The sequence below is a fragment of the Scyliorhinus canicula genome, chromosome 17 (genome assembly GCF_902713615.1).
Source record: "Scyliorhinus canicula chromosome 17, sScyCan1.1, whole genome shotgun sequence".
Classification (NCBI taxonomy): domain Eukaryota; kingdom Metazoa; phylum Chordata; class Chondrichthyes; order Carcharhiniformes; family Scyliorhinidae; genus Scyliorhinus; species Scyliorhinus canicula.
The window spans coordinates 120,046,268-120,065,692 of NC_052162.1; the positions used below are offsets into that span (position 1 = coordinate 120,046,268).

At 47.1% G+C, this 19,425-nt stretch overlaps 1 protein-coding gene and 2 pseudogenes across 1 annotated transcript in view; 1 reads left to right on the top strand and 2 right to left on the bottom strand.

Moving 5' to 3' along the window:
• LOC119951771 (zinc finger protein 721-like) overlaps positions 1-19,425 on the top strand; it is a gene marked incomplete at its 5' end in the record, with an annotated part of 158,164 nt that overhangs the window by 111,176 nt on the left and 27,563 nt on the right. The window contains one exon of the mRNA XM_038775110.1: positions 12,453-12,935. Coding sequence (XP_038631038.1) covers positions 12,453-12,935 — 483 coding nt within the window. The remainder of the gene's footprint in view (positions 1-12,452; positions 12,936-19,425) is intronic.
• Positions 5,244-12,416, bottom strand: LOC119951800 (annotated as a pseudogene).
• LOC119951824 lies at positions 15,940-16,967 on the bottom strand (annotated as a pseudogene).

Here is a 19,425-nt window from a genome sequence, read left to right on the forward strand (position 1 = left end):
CGGCGTTCCTTCACTGTCGCTGGGTCCTGGAACTCCATCTCTAACAGCACAGTGGATGTATCAGCACCACAGAACTGCAGTGATGCAAGAAGGAAGCTCACCACCACCTTCTCAGGGCATCGAGGAATGGCCAATAAATGCTGGGCCAAGCCAGCGGTGAAAACTTCGATTGGACAATAAAGGGCCTCTAAGTGGTAATAGTGAAGTAAGAACTGTCCACCAGTTAGATAGGAGAAGAAGAGAGCTGGGGAATCTTTTACATCCATGCTTGATAAGTTGCTTGAAGCATCTGTCCTTATGTACCAGTGACCTAGAACTCACGGCGCTCCTTCATGACGAAGAAATTATCAAGTAGATATTACCCCAGGTGGAGCCAGAACAGAACTGGAAAATAATGGAGTGAAATTGAGTGAGGGGTTGGAGAGAGTTCTCCCCCTCAAGGTGTGGACTGTAAGAATCCTGGGGGACTCCCTGCTTCGGGTTTTATTCTAATTAGTGAACATTAAATTAAATTCTATGACTGGCTGTGGAATTATTTTGAATTTGATTGTTGCACTTCCCCTGTTTTTATTCCTGTTGTGATTACGCTCTGGGTAAGAATGGTTGACAGGTGTCAGGATGGGAAATTGTGGTTTGGGTCTTCACTGACCAAATATTTTATTGATCTGACAGGTGTAAAAGGGACCAAACTCCAGCAGAAATCGAGCAGAGCTGAGAACAGACAACTTGCTGTGTGGGAACAGGGAGATAAACAGCTCCCAGAGGACAGAGAAAACAAGAGTGCCTGGAATCCTAGACAACACCTGGGTGTCAAGGCCACCATGTTTTCACTGCTTGGCATGGGAATGCTGACTCCCTGTACGGGGACGGAGCGTGGGGAAGACAATTGTTTGAGAGTTTGACGTGGCTTGGGGTGGTACAGATGGTTCAATGACAGGCTTTGTAATTGGTCCTGTTCAAATGTTAGCTCAGCAATGATTGGGTTAAATCAGTCTCCATAGCCTTTGTGATGTAATAAAGTATAAGAAGGGATTCCCTGAGCACAGAGATTTGTTGAGGTTTTACATATTCCACTGACTGGGACCATGGCATCTGGGGCAGAGCAGGGAGCATTTACCTGGAGATGGTGCTTCTACCCAGAGTGTAATGGGAATGCTGCTGCATCTTTGATATTACTGCTCAGACACAGGAACAGGCCATTCGGCCCCTCGAGCCAGCTCCACCATTCAATAAGATCAGGGCTGATCTGATTGTGGTCTTAACTCCACTTTCCTTCCTCCACCCTTTCACATCCTCGTCAATCGAAGAACCTATCAAATTCAATCTGAAAATCATATTCACTGATCCTGCCTCCAGCACTCTCTGGGAAAGAGAGATTCACAGACCCACGGCCCTCAGGAGTAAAATAATATTCTCATCCATTCTTTAAATGGACGATCCCCTAATTTTAAGCAGTGTCCCTAATTCTAGTCTCTGCCTACAAGGGGAAACATTCTCTCAGCAATCTCTCTTGTCAGTTCCACTCATGATCTTATTGAAACACATGAGATCCTCCTCTCATTCTTCTAAACTGCAATGGATACAGGCCCAACCTGTCAAACCTTTCCTCAGAGGATAACCCCCTCATTCCAGGAATCCGGGGAGTCAACCTCCTCTGAACCGCTTCTAATGCAACTATCTCATTTCTGAAATAAGGAGACCCAAACTGTACACAGCTCTAAATATGGTCTCACCAAGGCCCTGTCGAACTGCAGCAAAACATCCCGACTTTATATTCCAGTCCCTTTGCCATATACATAATATTCTATTGTGCTTCCCAAGTGATTTCAACTCACTCGATAAAGCCTGATTAAACTGTTCAAGGACTCGATCGAGCCACTGGCTGTACCTGCTAAACTAACTTATTGTGATTCTTGTACACTGACACCCAGATCCCTCTGTACCTCATCGTTCTGCAATGTCTCACCATTTAAATGATATGTTTTATTTAATCCTTCCTGCCAAAGTGGACAATTCACATTTTCCCACGTTATCCTCCATCTGTCAAGTTTTTGTCCATTCACTTAATGTCCTTGCAGACTCCTTATGTCCACTTCACAAATTACTTTCTGAACTCTCTTTGGCATCATCAGAAAACTTAGCCGCCATACATTCAATCCCATCACCCAACTCATTAATATAGATTGTAAATAGTTGAAGAGCCCAGCACTGATCCCTGTGTACACTCCACTTGTCACATCTCACCAACCCAGAAATGACCCATTTATACCCCCTCTCTGCTTCCTGTTAGCTAACCAATCCTCTATCCATGCTGATATGTTAACCCCCCCACAATGAGCTCCTATTTTGTGCAGTGACCTTTGATGTGGCCCCTTGGAAAATACCTTCTGGAAATCTAGATAAACCATATCTCCAGGTTCCCCTTTATTGACATTCCGTGTTACTTCCTCAAAGAGCCTGGATCAAATTAGTTCATCACAGAATCTCATTTTGAAACATTGTGTGTCAAAATAAAAATCAAATCTCCACCCCTCTGGCTCCTTTACTAATTACCTTGGAGGGGCTCAGTCTCTGTTAAAGAGCCTGCCAACCCCTCTCACCCACTTTCCCCAAAGTGAATGAATTTAATCAGAAAAAGACAAAAAAAACAATTATTTTTAATGAAACAAGTTTATTAATGAAACAGAACATGGGTTAAAAAAAAATCAGAAAATGACTTGAGGATCAAAGAAACCAGAGTAAAAGAATAACCAGAATAAAAACATGTTCACAATGTTCTAGACCCAAATGTTTCTCTTCAGCTCCCCGTACCCTGCTCCTGTGACTCCCACATTGGACTCAGGAGCACTGAACCTGGGGGTCACGTCCCCATCAGCCCAGTTACCCCACCGCCGAACCCTGATGGTTGGGGTCCATTTTCCAGTCAGTTCTCCAGCACCTTCCTGTCTCTTTATTAGTGTCACACCGTGGCAATTTCCCAACTGGAGCGTAGGTCGCAGCGAAATTCAGTCCTCCGCTCCATTGCCTGGCTGTCATTGACATGAGCAATAGAGACAGAAAGGTACCGAGGCTCAAATGGGAAGTCAAAACTTGTGGATTAGGATCTCTGTAAAGATCAGTAACTAACAGCAGCAGGGTAGCATGGTGGTTAGCATAAATGCTTCACAGCTCCAGGGTCCCAGGTTCGGTTCCCGGCTGGGTCACTGTGTGGAGTCTGCACGTCCTCCCTGTTTGTGCGTGGGTTTCCTCCGGGTGCTCCGGTTTCCTCCCACAGTCCAAAGATGTGCGGGTTAGGTGGTTTGGCCATGCTAAATTGCCCGTAGTGTCCTAAAAAATAAGGTTTGGGGGCGGGTTGTTGGGTTACGGGTATAGGGTGGATACGTGGGTTTGAGTAGGGTGATCATTGCTCGGCACAACATCGAGGGCAGAAGGCCTGTTCTGTGCTGTACTGTTCTATGTTCTAATATTTAAAAAAATCAAATTCCCAGTCAACAAATTAAAGGATCACATGACAAGAAGTCTTTATGACTTTTGCTGCAACAAACAACATAGAATCAACGTTAACTAACCACTATTTTTGAAGGAACCTACAAAGTATAAAATATAACTTTTCCCTTTTACACAATCTAAAATCACTCCACAATATTCTCTACTCTACCCTGGAAGTTGAAACTTAATTGTCTCAGAACCAGTCCAAAGTGATTATTCATTCCAGAGGTTTCAGTTCTTTTCTTTTCCCAATCTGCAGGCTTTAACCCCAGAACTGTCTTTCACAGTGAATGATTGACGAGCTACCAGAAAACCAAGAGTAGACATAAATAGGTCATTTTCTGGTTGGCAAGATGCAACGAGCGATGTGTCACAGGGATTGGTGCTGGGCCTGAAGGTCTGATCATTATGTTTGTTAATACTGCGGGCAAAAAGGAAAAGGAGGCGGTGCTGCGCCGATAACTAAGGATGATGTCAGTACGTAAGGGAGGATCTCAGATCAGGAATACAAAATGTGGAAACTGTTTGGGTGGAGCTAAGAAACAGCAGAGGGCAGCAAACATTGGGAAGAGTTGTTTATAGACCACCAAACAGTAGCTGCCGTGTGTGGACTGTAAAAGCTTCTATAGGTACGTAAAAAGGAAATATTTGGCTAAGACAAACATGGGTCCATTACAGGGAGAGACAGGAGAATTTATAGTAGTGGGAATAGAAAAATGGCAGAGTATCTACATTTTAAAAATTAAATTTAGAGTATCCAATTAAGGGGCAATTTAGCATGACCAATCCACCTACCCTGCACATCTTTGGGTTGATGGAGTGAGACCCATGCAGAAACGGGGAGAATGTGCAAACTCCACATGGACAGTGACCTGGGGCCAGGATCGAACCTGGGTCCTCAGTGCTGTAGGCAGCAGGGCTAACCACTGCAGCACCAGTATATTACCTCCTATCACATGTGGGCTTTCATTTTGCTAACTAACCTCCTGTGGGGTGTTTATCAAAGAACATCCTGAACCTCCAAGTGTACTACATCCACGGACTCTCCTTGATCAATTCTGTTAGTGACATCCTCAAAATCTCCAAAACGTTCGTCAAACATGATTCCCTATTCCTAAATCCATGTTGAGTATTCTGAGTTTTGCTCTCATATTCTAATTCCTCATCATCAGTTTCTTGGTCCGCCTTTGCTGAATTCTAAAGAAGTTCCCAATCCTCAGGCTTACTACACTCTTACCCACTTTCTGAACCTCTTCCTTTGAACTAATGTGAATCTTAAACTTTGCTTGCCACGTTTCCATCACATTTCCTGTGGATTTTTATTTCTAAAAGGAATTTATATTTGATGTAAATATGTAATAATATTTTAAATGCCAGCAATTGTCTATCTATTGTCACACTTTTTACTATAAGTTCCCAATGTGTCACAACTTGTCCCTCATACCTTGACAGTTGCCTTCTTTGAGAAACACCCAGATAAATTAAACAAAAGAATCATGTAACCACCATAGCCCATCTTCATGGCAATGTGGCTGCTTTGGAGGTTTCCAATCAGGAATGGGAACAAAATAACTTCCAACATCCAAATACCCTTTCAGTCTCTGGTCCTCGTGAAACTTGGAACCAGGTATTCACAACAAGGCCCAAAGAGCATCAGCCCACAGGAGGCAAAGTCGTGAGACCGGCCAGTCCAGCAGAAGGAAACCCTCCCACCATCCCCATTGACCAACTGACAGAATGAACACAACGCAGTCCTGGCTGTAATTAAGAGCAGAAATATTAACAACAGAATCCAATCCCTTGTTCACTTGTGAACTTGTTGATGTCTCAGCAGGTGCGATGAAACACAAAATCCCTTCCCACATTGAGAGCAGATGAAAGGCCTCTCCCCAGAGTGAACTCGTTGGTGGCTCCGTAGGTGGGATGGATGACTGAATTCCTTCCCACATTGAGAGCAGGCGAACGGCTTCTCCCCAGTGTGTCCCCACTCGCTGGTGTGTCTGCAGGCTGGATAACCGAGAGAATCCCTTCCCACAGTCAGAGCAGGTGAACGGCTTCTCCCCAGTGTGAACTCGCTGGTGTGTCTGCAGGCTGGATAACCGAGAGAATCCCTTCCCACATTGAGAGCAGGCGAACGGCTTCTCCCCAGTGTGAACTCGCTGGTGTGTCTGCAGGCTGGATAACCGAGAGAATCCCTTCCCACATTGAGAGCAGGCAAACGGCTTCTCCCCAGTGTGAACTCGCTGGTGTGTCTGCAGGCTGGATAACCGAGAGAATCCCTTCCCACAGTCAGAGCAGGTGAACGGCCTCTCCCCAGTGTGAACTCGCTGATGTCTCTGCAGGTTGGATAACTGAGAAAATCCCTTCCCACAGTCAGAGCAGGTGAACGGCCTCTCCCCAGTGTGAACTCGCTGGTGAGAGATCAGTTCTCGAGAGCTTTTGAAGCCACCCCCACAGTCAGAGCATTTAAAGGGTCTCTCATTGGTGTGAGTGACACTGTGTCTCCGCAGGTTAGATAAGTGAGCAAATCCCTTTCCACACACAGAGCAGGTGAACGGCCTTTCCTCAGTGTGAACTCGCTGGTGAGAGATCAGTTCTCGAGAGCTTTTGAAGCCACTCCCACAGTCAGAGCATTTAAAGGGTCTCTCATTGGTGTGAGTGACACTGTGTCTCCGCAGGTGAAACAACTGAGTGAATCCCTTCCCAGACACAGAGCAGGTGAACGGCCTCTCCCCGGTGTGACTGTGTCGATGGGTTTCAAGCACAGATGGGAACCTAAATCCCTTTCCACAGTCCCCACATTTCCACCGTTTCTCCATGTTGCTGGTGTCCTTGTGTCTCTCCAAGTCGGACAATCAGTTAAAGTCTCACACAGGATACGGGAACTTTCTCTCCCCGCTGTGAATGGTGCAATGTTTTTTCAGGTTGTGCATCTGGTTGAAGCTCTTTCCACAGTCAGTGCTCTGGAACACTCTCACTTGGGTGTGTGTGTGTCTCGGTGCTTTTCCAGTCACACTGATGTTTAAAATCTCTTGAAGCCGAACAGAACAGACAAACGTTTGTTATTCTAGATTGACAGGCCAATGATATTCAGAACCCAATGAATCGAATTACTCTGTCAGATGTTGATGCAATGTTTCGTTTTGAGATTTCTGTCTGTAAACCTTCCTCTTCTAATATCCTGTAAAAGGAGTTTACAAAATACCATCGCCGTCAGTATAGGATAGAAATTCAGAACAGACAATTGTAGTTTCTCTGGAACATTTTTTCCTCTCTCATTCCCCAAAAGGTGTAAATCTCCATCCCACACACTCTCCCTCCATTCTCACTCTGCTGTATCTAATATTCGCCCTCCCAATTCTACTGAAGGTGCTGATTCAGGCTGATTGACAGATCCCTGCTCACTGCTTCCTGTCCTGGACAGGTACCTGAAAATCTTCATGCAGGCTGCCAGACAGATATGTGTCTGTATTACTGGACTGAAAATGTTTTAATGTATAGGATTGTTCCGGTTGGTTAAGATACAGGGGGTTGTGGCTGATCATGTCCTTGAACTTGCTGCCTATGAGGGGAGTCAAGCAGAGATGATTAATAATTTCTAAATGAAATTGGATGGGTGCTGCAGGGTTACAGAATGGGACCCATTCGAGACTGACAGAATTGCCCAACAGACAGTCAGCATCAACTCAAAAGGCCCAATGGACTCCTCTTCTGTTATAAATCTGATTGGAAATATATAACGTAGCTACTGTACTACAATCCAAAACAAGAATAATGAATGTATTTTATTTCATAACCATCAGTAATAATCTAATCTGTATCATGTAACACACGGTGAGACACAGTGGTTTGCACTACTGCCTCACAGCATGAGGGAACCGGATTCAATTCCAGCCTCGGCTGATTGTGTGGAGTTTGCACGTTCTCCCCGTGTCTGTGTGGATTTCCTCCAGGAGCTCTGGTTTCCTCCCACATTCCAAAGATGTGCAGATTAGGTGGATTAGCCGTGCTAAATTGCCCCTTAGTGTCCAATAAGGTTAGCTAGGGAGAGGGTGGGGGCTTGGGCCTCGGTGAGGTGCTCTTTTGGAGGGTTGGTACTTGATGGGCCCAATGGCCTCTTTCTGCACTGTAGGGATTCTATGAAAACAGAGTTTTACAGCAGAGCCAGAGGCCCTTCGGCCCATCATTTCTGCACCAGCCATCGAGCACGTATGAATTCCAATCACTTGGACCATAGCCTTGTATGCTATGGCCTATCAAGTGCTCAGCTCAATGCTTCTTCAATGTTGTGAGGTTTCCGCCTCTGCCACACTTTCAGGCAGCGAGTTCCAGATTCCCACCACCCACTGGTGAAAATGTTTTTCCTCAAATCCCATCTAAATCTCCTGCCCCTCACCTTAAATTTCTGCCCACTGTTTATTGACCTGTCAACTAAGGGTAAAGCTCTCTTCCTATCTACTCTAGCTGTGTCCTTCATAAATTTGTATAATAATAATCTTTATTGTCACAGAAAGGCTTACATTAACACTGCAATGAAGTTACCGTGAAAAGCTCCGAGTTGCTGCACTGCGGCGGCTGTTCAGGTACACAGAGGGAGAATTCAGAATGTCCAAATTACCTAACAGCACGTCTTTCGGAACTTGTGGGAGGAAACCGGAGCACCCGGAGGAAATCCATGGAGACACGGGGAGAATAGAACGTTGGACCCTGGCACTGTGAAGCAACAGTGCTAACCACTATGCTACCGTGCCACCCATATTACATATCTCCTCAGCCTCCTCGGCTCCCAGGAAACTCCTAACCAGGTTCTCTTCATTGCTGAAACACCCAGGCAACATGCTTAATGAATCTCCTCTGCATCCTCTCCAGTGCAATCACATCCTTCCTGTAGTGTGGCAACCAGAACTGCACTCAGTACTCCAGCTATGGCTTAAAGAGTGTTTTATACAGCTCCATCGTAACCTCCGTGCTCTTATCTTCTATACCTCAGCTAATCGAAGTGTCCCATATCCGTTCTGAATCACCATATCCATCTTTCCTATTGACTTCAAAGATCTATGGACAGGGACATTAAGGTCCCTCACAGGGTAGGGGTTAGGAGGTTGAGGGACCTGTTTGTGGAGGGGAGGTTCGCGAGCTTGGGGGAGTTAGAGGGGAAGTTTGGGCTCCCCCCGGGGAACATGTTTAGGTACATGCAGGTGAGGGCGTTTGCCAGGCGGCAGGTGGAGGGGTTCCCCTTGCTGCCTCCACGTGGGGTGTGGGACAGGGTACTCTCGGGGTTGTGGTTTGGAGGAGGGAGGATTTCGAACATATACCGGGTGATGCAGGAGGTAGACGAGGCCTCGGTGGAGGAACTGAAGGGTAAATGGGAAGAGGAGCTGGGTGAGGAGATTGAGGAGGGGACGTGGGCGGATGTCCTGGAGAGAGTGAATTCCTCCTCTTCCTGTGCGAGGCTTAGCCTCATACAGTTCAAGGTGCTGCATAGGGCCCACATGACTGGGACGAGGATGAGTAGGTTTTTCGGGGGCGAAGACAGGTGTGCTAGGTGCTCGGGGGGTCCAGCAAACCACGCCCATATGTTTTGGGCATGCCCAGTGCTGGGGGAGTTTTGGAAGGGGGTAGCAAGGACGGTCTTGAGGGTGGTGGGATCCAGGGTCAAGCCAGGCTGGGGACTCGCAATTTTTGGGGTGGCAGTGGAGCCGGGAGTGCAGGAGGCGAAAGAGGCCGGTGTCCTGGCCTTTGCGTCCCCAGTAGCCCGGTGGAGGATCTTGCTACAGTGGAAGTATGCGAGGCCCCCAAGCGTGGAGGCTTGGATCAATGATATGGTGGGGTTCATCAAATTGGAGAAGGTGAAATTTTCCCTGAGGGGATCAGTACAAGGGTTGTTTAGGCGGTGGCAACCTTTCCTGGACTTCCTGGCGGAACGGTAGGGAAATAGGCCGGCAGCAGCAGCAACCCGGGGGGGGGGGGGGGGGGGGGGGTGTTTGGTTCGGTGGGAGGGAGAACTGTGTACATGGGTTTGTGGGATGTGGTGGCGGGTGTTATTTCTTTCCCTTTTGTTGTTTGGGTGTTCTTTTGTTTTTTCTTTTGTTTGTAGTTGCGTTTGAAGATGGGTGGGTGTTGTTCTTGGGGTGTTACCGCGGTTGTTTTGTTAATATAGTTGTGATGTTTATATTTTGTAAAAATTTCAATAAAAATTATTTTTTTTAAAAAAGGTCCCTCTGACCCTCTGTACTTCCGAGAGTCCTACTATTCATTGTATATTCCCTTTCCTTTTAATCCTCCCACAATGCATTGCCTCACACTTTTCAGGGTTAAATTCCATTTGCTACTGTTCTAACCATCTAACCAGTCCGACTACACCCTTTAATCTTTCCTCCTCACTACTTATCATACAAACAACTTTTGTATCATCTGCGAACATACTTGATCATACACAAGAACATAAGAACTAGGAGCAGGAGTAGGCCATATGGCCCCTCAAGCCTGCTCCGCCATTCAATGAGATCATGGCTAATCTGTTGTGGATTCAGCTCCACTTTCCGGCCCGAACACCATAACCCTTAATCCCTTTATTCTTCAAAAAACTATCGATCCTTACCTTAAAAATATTTAATGAAGGAGGCTCAACTGCTTCACTGGGCAAGGAATTCCACAGATTCACAACCCTTTGGGTGAAGAAGTTCCTCTTAAACTCAGTCCTAAATCTACTTCCCCTTATTTTGAGTTTATGCCTCCTAGTTCTGCTTTCACCCGACAGTGGAAACAACCTGCCCACATCTATCCTATCTATTGCCTCCATAATTTTATATTTCTATAAGATCCCCGCTTATCCTTCTAAATTCCAACAAGTATAATCCGTCTACTCAACCTCTCCTCGTAATCCAACCCCTTCAGCTCTGGGATTAACCTAGTGAATCTCCTCTGCACACCCTCCAGTGCTAGTAAATCCTTTCTCAGATAATGAGACCAAAACTGAACACAATACTCCAGGTGTATTGTGGGAGGATTAAAAGGAAAGGGAATATACAATGAATAGTAGGACTCTCGGAAGTACAGAGGGTCAGAGGGACCTTTTTAAAAAAAAATAAATTAGTGGCCTCACTAACACTTTATACAATTGCAGCATAACCTCCCTAGTCTTAAACTCCGTCCCTCTAAAAATGAAGGACAAAATTCCATTTGCTTCCTTAATCACCTGTTGCACCTGTAAACCAACATTTTTGCGACTCATGCACGAGCACACCTAGGTCTCTCTACACAGCAGCATTTTATCATTTAAATAATAGTCCCCTTTGCTGTTATTCCTACCAAAATGGATAACCTCATATTTGTCAACATTGTATTCCATCTGCCAGACCCTACCTCATTCACTTAACCTATCCAAATTCTTCTGCAGACTTCCGGTATCCTCTGCATGTTTTGCTTTACCACTCACCTTAGTGTCATCTTCAAACTTGGACACATTGGACTTGGTCCCCAACTCCAAATCATCTGTGTAAATTGTGAACAATTGTGGGCCCAACACTGATCCCTGAGGGACACCACAAGCTACTGATTGCCAACCAGAGAAACACCCATTAATCCCCACTCTTTGCTTTCTATTAATTAACCAATCCTCTATCCATGCTACTACTTTACCCTTAATGCCATGCATCTTTATCTTGTAGCAACCTTTTGTGTGGCACCTTGTCAAAGGCTTTCTGGAAATCCAAATATACCACATCCATTGGCTCCCCATGATCTACCGCTCTGGTAATATCCTCACGAAATTCCACTAAATTAGTTAGGCACGACCTGCCCTTTATGAACCCATGCTGCGTCTGCCCAATGGGCAATTTCCATCCAGATGCCTCGCTATTTCTTCTTTGATGATAGATTCCAGCATCTTCCCTACTACCGAAATTAAGCTCACTGGCCTATAATTACCCGCTTTCTGCCTACCTCCTTTTTTAAACAGTGGTGTCACGTTAGCTAATTTCTAATCCACCGGGACCAGCCTAGAGTCTAGTGAATTTGGTAAATTATCACTAGTGCATTTGCAATTTCCCTAGCCATCTCTTTTAGCACTCTGGGATGCATTCCATCAGGGCCAGGAGACTTGTCTACCTTTAGCCCCATTATCTTGCCCAAACCTCCTCCATTCACATCCAGATCACAAACAGCAAAGGGCCCAGCACTGATCCCTGTGGAACACCAATGGACATGGGCTTCCAGTCACAAAAACAACCTTCAACCATCACCCTCTGCTTCCTGCCACTGAGTCAATTCTGAGTCCAATTTGCCAATTGCTCTGGCTCCCATGGACTCTTGCCTTCTTGACCAGTCTCCGATGCTTCAGTGAAGTCCTTGTAGTCTACATGAACTGTACTACCATTAGCTACACACCGAGACAGCTCCTGAAAAAGCCACATTTGTAAGACATGATCTCCCCTGACAAAACTATGCTGACTATCCTTGATTAATCCTTTCCTCCCCAAGTGGAGATCAATTCTGGCCCTCAGAATTTTTTCAAAAGTTTCCCTACGACTGGGGTTAGTCTCACTAATCTGTAATTTCCTGAATTTTCCCTACTTCACTTTTTGAATAATGGAACCACGTTATCTGCCTCCAGTCCTCCGGCACTGCTCCTGTGACCAGAGAAGATTGGAAAATTGTCAGAGCCTCTGCAATCTTCTCTCTTGCAGCCCACAGCAGCCTGGGAAACATATCAACTGGGCCTGGGGTTTTAAACAATTGAAGGTCAGAATGAGTAAAGAAATGGAAAGGGGGAGAAAAGAAAGTGTTTACTCACAGAAGTTGGGGACAGGAGGACGTTTCAGTCTGTGTGAAGCTCAATCTTCATTCAGACAAAGGAGCAGCAGCTTTGCTGGGCAGACAGTGGACAAGCTCCGTGCAACCTTGATCAATGATATTGTTCCCAATGGTGTGCGAAGGGATTCATTGATTCATCCACTCTACAGAAACATCAGCGAGTTCACACCAGGGAAAAGCCGTTCTCCTGCTCTGACTGTGGGAAGGGATTCGCTCAGTCATCCCACCTGCAGACACATCAGCGAATTCACAATGGGGAGCGGCCTTTTACTTGCTCTGCGTGTGGGAAGGGATTCACTCAGTTATCCAACCTGCTGTCACACCAGCGGGTTCACAGTGGGGAGAGGCCGTTCACCTGCTCCATGTGTGGGAAAGCATTCATTGATTCATCCACTCTGCAGAGACACCAGAGAGTTCACACCGGAGAGAGGCCGTTCACCTGCTCTGACTGTGGGAAGGGATTCGCTCAGTCATACCACCTGCAGACACACCAGCGGGTTCACACTGGGGAGCAGCCTTTTACCTGCCCCATGTGTGGGAAGGGATTCACTCAGTCATCCCACCTGCAGACACACCAGCGGGTTCACAGTGGAGAGAGGCCGTTCACATGCTCTGTGTGTGGGAAGGGATTTATTTGTTCATCTGAGCTGCTAAGACACCAGGGCAGTCACACTGATTAGAGACTTTTTAGATGCTCTGACTGTGGGTGTTAATTGTATCTGTTGGGTTTCAGTATACACAGTATTGATTAGATTAGGGGTGGGCAAACTATGGCCCGTGGGCCGCATGCGGCCCGCCAAAGGTCTTTATGCGGCCCACCAAGTCATTAAAAAATTTTTTTTTTAAAAAACGTTTTAAAAAATGTTTTTTTTTTTTAAAGGTTAATGGGGGGGGGGCTGTTGGGTTACTTACTGGTATAGGGTGGATACGTTGACTTGAGTAGGGTGATCATTGCTCGGCACAACATCGAGGGCCGAAGGGCCCGTTCTGTGCTGTACTGTTCTATGTTCTACATGAGGCGCCCAGAATCATAACCGGGTGAAGTAATTATTTTACTTAATATACTATGCGGCCCTTTAAAATTGTGAATTTCTGAATGTGGCCCTTGCACGGAAAAGTTTGCCCACCCCTGGATTAGATGGTTACTTGAGCCATTCTTCATTCCCGGTGGGCACTGCGGGGGTTGAGCTGCATCATTGACTCACAAGATAACATTTTAGTTTCAAGTTTTATAACTTTACTTTGGTAATTTGTTTTTTGTTTCACTGCCTATTCAATGTTATTTGTTTTAAAGGAGCAGAAAGAGACACTGACTGACATCAGGTGGTGTCAGGTGGTCTATAAATGTAACATTTCACTCTGTGAACAAATCCACACCAAATAGAGATTGAGTCCACCCTGAGACTGGATTTAAAAAAAAGTTTTAGCAAATCTCCCAGATGATTTCTGGCAGGAGATTTTTTCTTTTATTTTCACAAGATTCTTAATACAACTGCTAATGACGAGAGAAGAAATGAGTCATTGATTATACATAGAATAAGAGTTCAGCAAATACCCAGTCTGTGTGAATAGATGAACAAATACCCAGTCTGTTGCTGAATCCAGCAATGGGAATAGAATTAAAAATATATACTTGACTGTCGGAAGTTTGCTGACAAAGTTGGTCAATAATTATTCCTGTTGACCAGTAATATATCAATTTCACACCTCTAGTGTAAATATCTTTTTCTCTCCAAAATACTTTTAATATTTGTTTTGAGCCTATTGGTTACTGTAGAAACCAGGATTGGCTAAACCCAGCCAACTGCACCATCTAGTGGAGTAATCTCAGACAATGCAGGGTGCCAACTGCACCATCTAGTGGAGTAATCTCAGATTGCAGGGTGCCAACTGCACCATCTAGTGGAGTAATCTCAGACTGCAGGGTGCCAACTGCACCATCTAGTGGAGTAATCTCAGACTGCAGGGTGCCAACTGCACCATCTAGTGGAGTAATCTCAGACTGCAGGGTGCCAACTGCACCATCTAGTGGAGTAATCTCAGACTGCAGGGTGCCAACTGCACCATCTAGTGGAGTAATCTCAGATTGCAGGGTGCCAACTGCACCATCTAGTGGAGTAATCTCAGACTGCAGGGTGCCAACTGCACCATCTAGTGGAGTAATCTCAGGATGCAGGGTGCCAACTGCACCATCTAGTGGAGTAATCTCAGATTGCAGGGTGCCAACTGCACCATCTAGTGGAGTAATCTCAGACTGCAGGGTGCCAACTGCACCATCTAGTGGAGTAATCTCAGACTGCAGGGTGCCAACTGCACCATCTAGTGGAGTAATCTCAGACTGCAGGGTGCCAACTGCACCATAGAACATAGAACAGTACAGCACAGAACAGGCCCTTCGGCCCTCGATGTTGTGCCGAGCCATGATCACCCTACTTAAACCCACGTAACCCGTATACCCGTAACCCAACAATCCCCCCATTAACCTTACACTACGGGCAATTTAGCATGGCCAATCCACCTAACCCGCACATCTTTGGACTGTGGGAGGAAACCGGAGCACCCGGAGGAAACCCACGCACACACGGGGAGGACGTGCAGACTCCACACAGACAGTGACCCATCTAGTGGAGTAATCTCAGATTGCAGGGTGCCAACTGCACCATCTAGTGGAGTAATCTCAGACTGCAGGGTGCCAACTGCACCATCTAGTGGAGTAATCTCAGGATGCAGGGTGCCAACTGCACCATCTAGTGGAGTAATCTCAGATTGCAGGGTGCCAACTGCACCATCTAGTGGAGTAATCTCAGACTGCAGGGTGCCAACTGCACCATCTAGTGGAGTAATCTCAATTTGCAGGGTGCCAACTGCACCATCTAGTGGAGTAATATCAGACTGCAGGGTGCCAACTGCACCATCTAGTGGAGTCGCGCAGAATTACAGTCAAAGCCTGGTCGACAATGGTTGATAAACCCATGGTCATCCTGTGGTATTTCCAGTCCGTGTTGTCAGCACCCCAGCTGCTCGCTGGCTGAGGTACACGGTTGCGTTCCCTCTGGGCATCTGCTGAGGTAGCTCTCCAGGGTCGTACACGGTGTTAGCTCAGCCATTATACTCCCTACAGTTAGATATCTCAGTGGTCCTCAGTCCTGAAGCTCCAGCTGCGGTAAGTGTGAGCAGCTTCTGGGTTTGTGAGGTGGGGTTGGTGTGCCACGGCTGAGCTGACAGGAAGAGAAGCGGAGATGTAGCTGTGACCCTTTGCGATGGAGTGTGTGAACCCCTCGTCCTTACCAATGTCAAACCAACACGAATTTGCTGCTTGCTATCACTGTCCTTCAGCTAACAAACCTTCAGTCAATTCCTCAGCACCTCACCCAATTGGGGTGGAACCGATTGTTCACACCGGGCAGAGACGAGGCAGGTTCTGAGGAAGGCTGGACGAGGGCAGGATCAGCAACTCACATTTTTACTCCAGGAATTGCATCCAACTAACCTACAACAAAATTCCCTCTCCAGCCTGAACACCAGGCAGCCTGGCCAGGATCGGCACATTCCCGGATAGATCCTGTGACGAGTAACCGGAGATTGTTGTCACTTGTGTTCTACATTGTTTATCAAGGAAGCATTTCTTTTTTTAACAAATCACTTTTATTTTTGTAACAAATTACACATTCAGCAACACAACAGGGGTGAGAGTAACAGTGGGAGAGATCAGAGCCACATGATGGGAGCTGCCTCGTTCACTGATGCTGTGGCCGGGTTCCACATCTTCACCCAGCAACAGATCTTGAAGCACATAACCCATTCCTGGTGACAGTGTTTATTCCAGTTTAATATTGACAGTGCTTAATGCTTCAACTGCCCAGCGTAGGTACTGTTCTACACTCCCATACATCCGCTTCATGAACTGCTGAACGAACGCTGGGAATTTCTCCTGCTGAATACTCTCACGAATAAAGCGCATCAGGTTCAGCTGGTAGGCAATGTTATGGATGGTGATGTGATGGAGGGCGGCAGTGTCACTCCTGAACAGAGCGTGGAGATATGCTCGAGTGTACCTCTTACAAGTCGGGCATTCACAATCCTCATCGATGGGCCCGAAATCCTTGGCATATTGCCTGTGCTTCAACTGCAAAGATCCCCAGGGAACGAGTGCAGATCCAAACTGCGCTGTGCGTGTGGGAAATACACAGTCAAACATGTCACAGCCCAGAGCCCCACACACCACCAGATCTGTCGCATACCCGACTCCCATTAGGTAACGTGGTTTCTCGGGTGGGAGGTACTCTGTGCTCAGCTTCACCATTCTCCAGAAATGATCCTTCTCCTCCCCGCCACTCAATCCTCCGATGGCAAAACCAGAGACGTCACGTTTAATCATCTGTCAGACATTTCTTCCGCAGTTCAGCATCCAGACCCCCCTGGATAATGGCAAATAGACTCTGCTGCCCGGGATTCATGTTTGCTGCAATGCAGCGATCCAACCAGCGAACAGACCTGAACATGGCTTCCTCCACCCTCGGCCCAGTCACTGTACTGCTGACAACATCATCCAGCCTCATGCCCAGGTGGTAGGTGTTGCCCAGGCAGATTTGGCAGCCCAGCGCCTCCAGCTGCGGGACGGCGATTCCCTTCAGGGTTCCCTGGGTTCCCACCGGCATAAACACCGGGGTGCCCAGGGCTCCGTGCGGCAGCTGCAGGCGGGCCCGGCTCACCGGGCAGTCGGTGCGGCTCAGAGTCCGGAGTGGGCGGTGCGGGAGGAGGCCTAGTCCCGCCCACCGGCCCGTCACCAGGGCAACACCGGAGGCTGGATTCTTAATGGAAGTTCGAGCTCACACCAAACTGAAAGGTGAAGGAAAATACACCACCACTTATAAAGGGGGAGATCAGGAATCAAACCCTCCATTCTGTTTACAGACCAGTAGTGAGAGGAGAAATCAGGGCTGTTTAAATTAATTCCCTTCCTTTCTGACATGGAGTGGAGTGGGGTCAGGAGGTATCTACCTGTAATGTTTCACTCTGTGAATAAATCTATACCAAATACAGATTGGTTCCAGTTTCTTCCTTCACCAAAAGACTCTCAGGATTATATTATGGTAATACACAACCCTTATCATATGGTGAAGGTTGACAAATAACATTTCAGACAGAATCTTACAATCCCAGTAGTTTTTGTGGGAAATAACTGAAGCGAGTGGAAATTGTCAGGGTCTGATTACTCGCCGATGTTCTCGGAGTCTGAGCCATACGACCAGTGGAAGAATGAAGTGGAGATGTGGACAAGGGTTACGTCCCCACCAAGGAGGAAACAAGGTCCGGCCTCGGCATTCTCACTTCCTAACAAAGGGAAAATCAGAAGCAAAGTATTCTGGGAGCTGGGCGCCCGTCAGTTGGATCCTGATTAAAGTTTGGATTTTCCATTCGGGTTTCGTTGATGAGGTTTACAAGAAAGATGATTCATTGGATATCTATGATGCATATTTGGACTTGGACAGATTGTGAATTAGGGTGAAAGTATCTTTAGCAGATCTAGATAGGGGGCTGGTTTAGCTCACCAGGCTAAATCACTGGCTTTTAAAGCAGGCCAGCAGCACGGTTCGATTCCCGTACCAGCCTCCCCGGACAGGCGCCGGAATGTGGCGACTAGGGGCTTTTCACAGTAACTTCATTGAAGCCTACTCGTGACAATAAGCAATTTTCATTTCATATCAATCAATAGTCAGAATTGGAACAGCACTAATAGGTGAATGAACCCCAGGAATGACTGGGGAACAATTAGCAGCAGTTTCAGGTCCGACTGAAAATATCATTGTGATGAACTTCCCAATGTGGAAAACCAGGGTCATCAAAGTGACACATGGCAGAGAGAATTCTGAGGCTGAAGGTGATGCTGATCAGTCTGAAGGAATTGTCTTCATCACAAGGAGCTTTGGTCCAGTATTTTATTTAGCGAATGCAAAGTCCCCCAGCCGAGCAGTTTCTTCTGGTCCTGCTGTGTTGAGTGCGGATAGGCCTCCGCTGTGTCTGCGGATTGGACATTATTCTGTGAGGTGAGCTGGTACTAATGCCCCATCTGTGGAGGTTGGTCAGGCAGGGGCCCTGGCCGGTCCTGAACCTGTTAAGTGTGGACCACTCTTTCCTGGGAAGGTTGAAAGCAGGCAGCTGTTGGGTTGGGTTTGAGATCAGGTCCTTGTTTGTCAAGTCCAATGATTCCCATTCATTTGCCCAGGTGGAATTTGCGTTGATGTCCTGTGTGGGAGGATTTTTCCAGATTAGCGCCTTGATGGGAGACATACTTTGGGTGGGCTGAATACATAAAACATACATAGAAAATAGAAGCAGGAGGAGGCCATTCAGCCCTTCCAGCTGCTCCGCCATTCATTATGATCATGGCTGATTATCAAGTTCAATAGGGGTAAGACTTCTGGTGGTAGCGATGTGCTGAGCGGACACACATCAGGTGGCTCTCCTCCCAAACAAACCCAACAGAGGCAATTTATTGGAAATTCCGGCTTTAAAAGCCCACCAAAATCCATCCAAGGGTGAAAGACGCAAGGAAGGAACATGCTTGGCAGCAACAAACAGAGAGGACGGTGAGATATTAGGAGCAGCAGCGAAGGAAAGGGGCAGGAACTGCGGGTGCACAGACAGGAGGCCACACTAGGCGAGGCGGAGGTTCAGGCGAACCTGGAGGGGGAAAAGCCGGTGAACTATACTGCAGAGCAGGACGCAGCGACCCCCCCCCTCCCCCACCCCCACACACTCAGGGGGACTAATGGAGAATGGTGCTGGAAAGAGAGCTAAATGCCATGAAGGAGGTGATCAGGACGGAGCTCCACACGATGATGAAGGAGGTGATGTCGGAGGCAACAAACACAATGCAGCGAACCATCAAAGGCCCGGGAACGAAGGTGGAGGCACAGGAGAAAACAATCCTGGAGTTGGAGAAAGCTGCCTCGGACCAGAACGACAGGGTCGAAGCTCTGGAAACGGAGGTGAGAAGGTTGGTGACGGCCCAAGGGAGCCGAAGAGGGAAAGTGGAGGACCAGGAAAACCGGTCCAGATGGCAGAATGTCAGAATAGTGGGTCTGCCAGAGAGGATAGAGGGTTGGGTTACAGGGATAG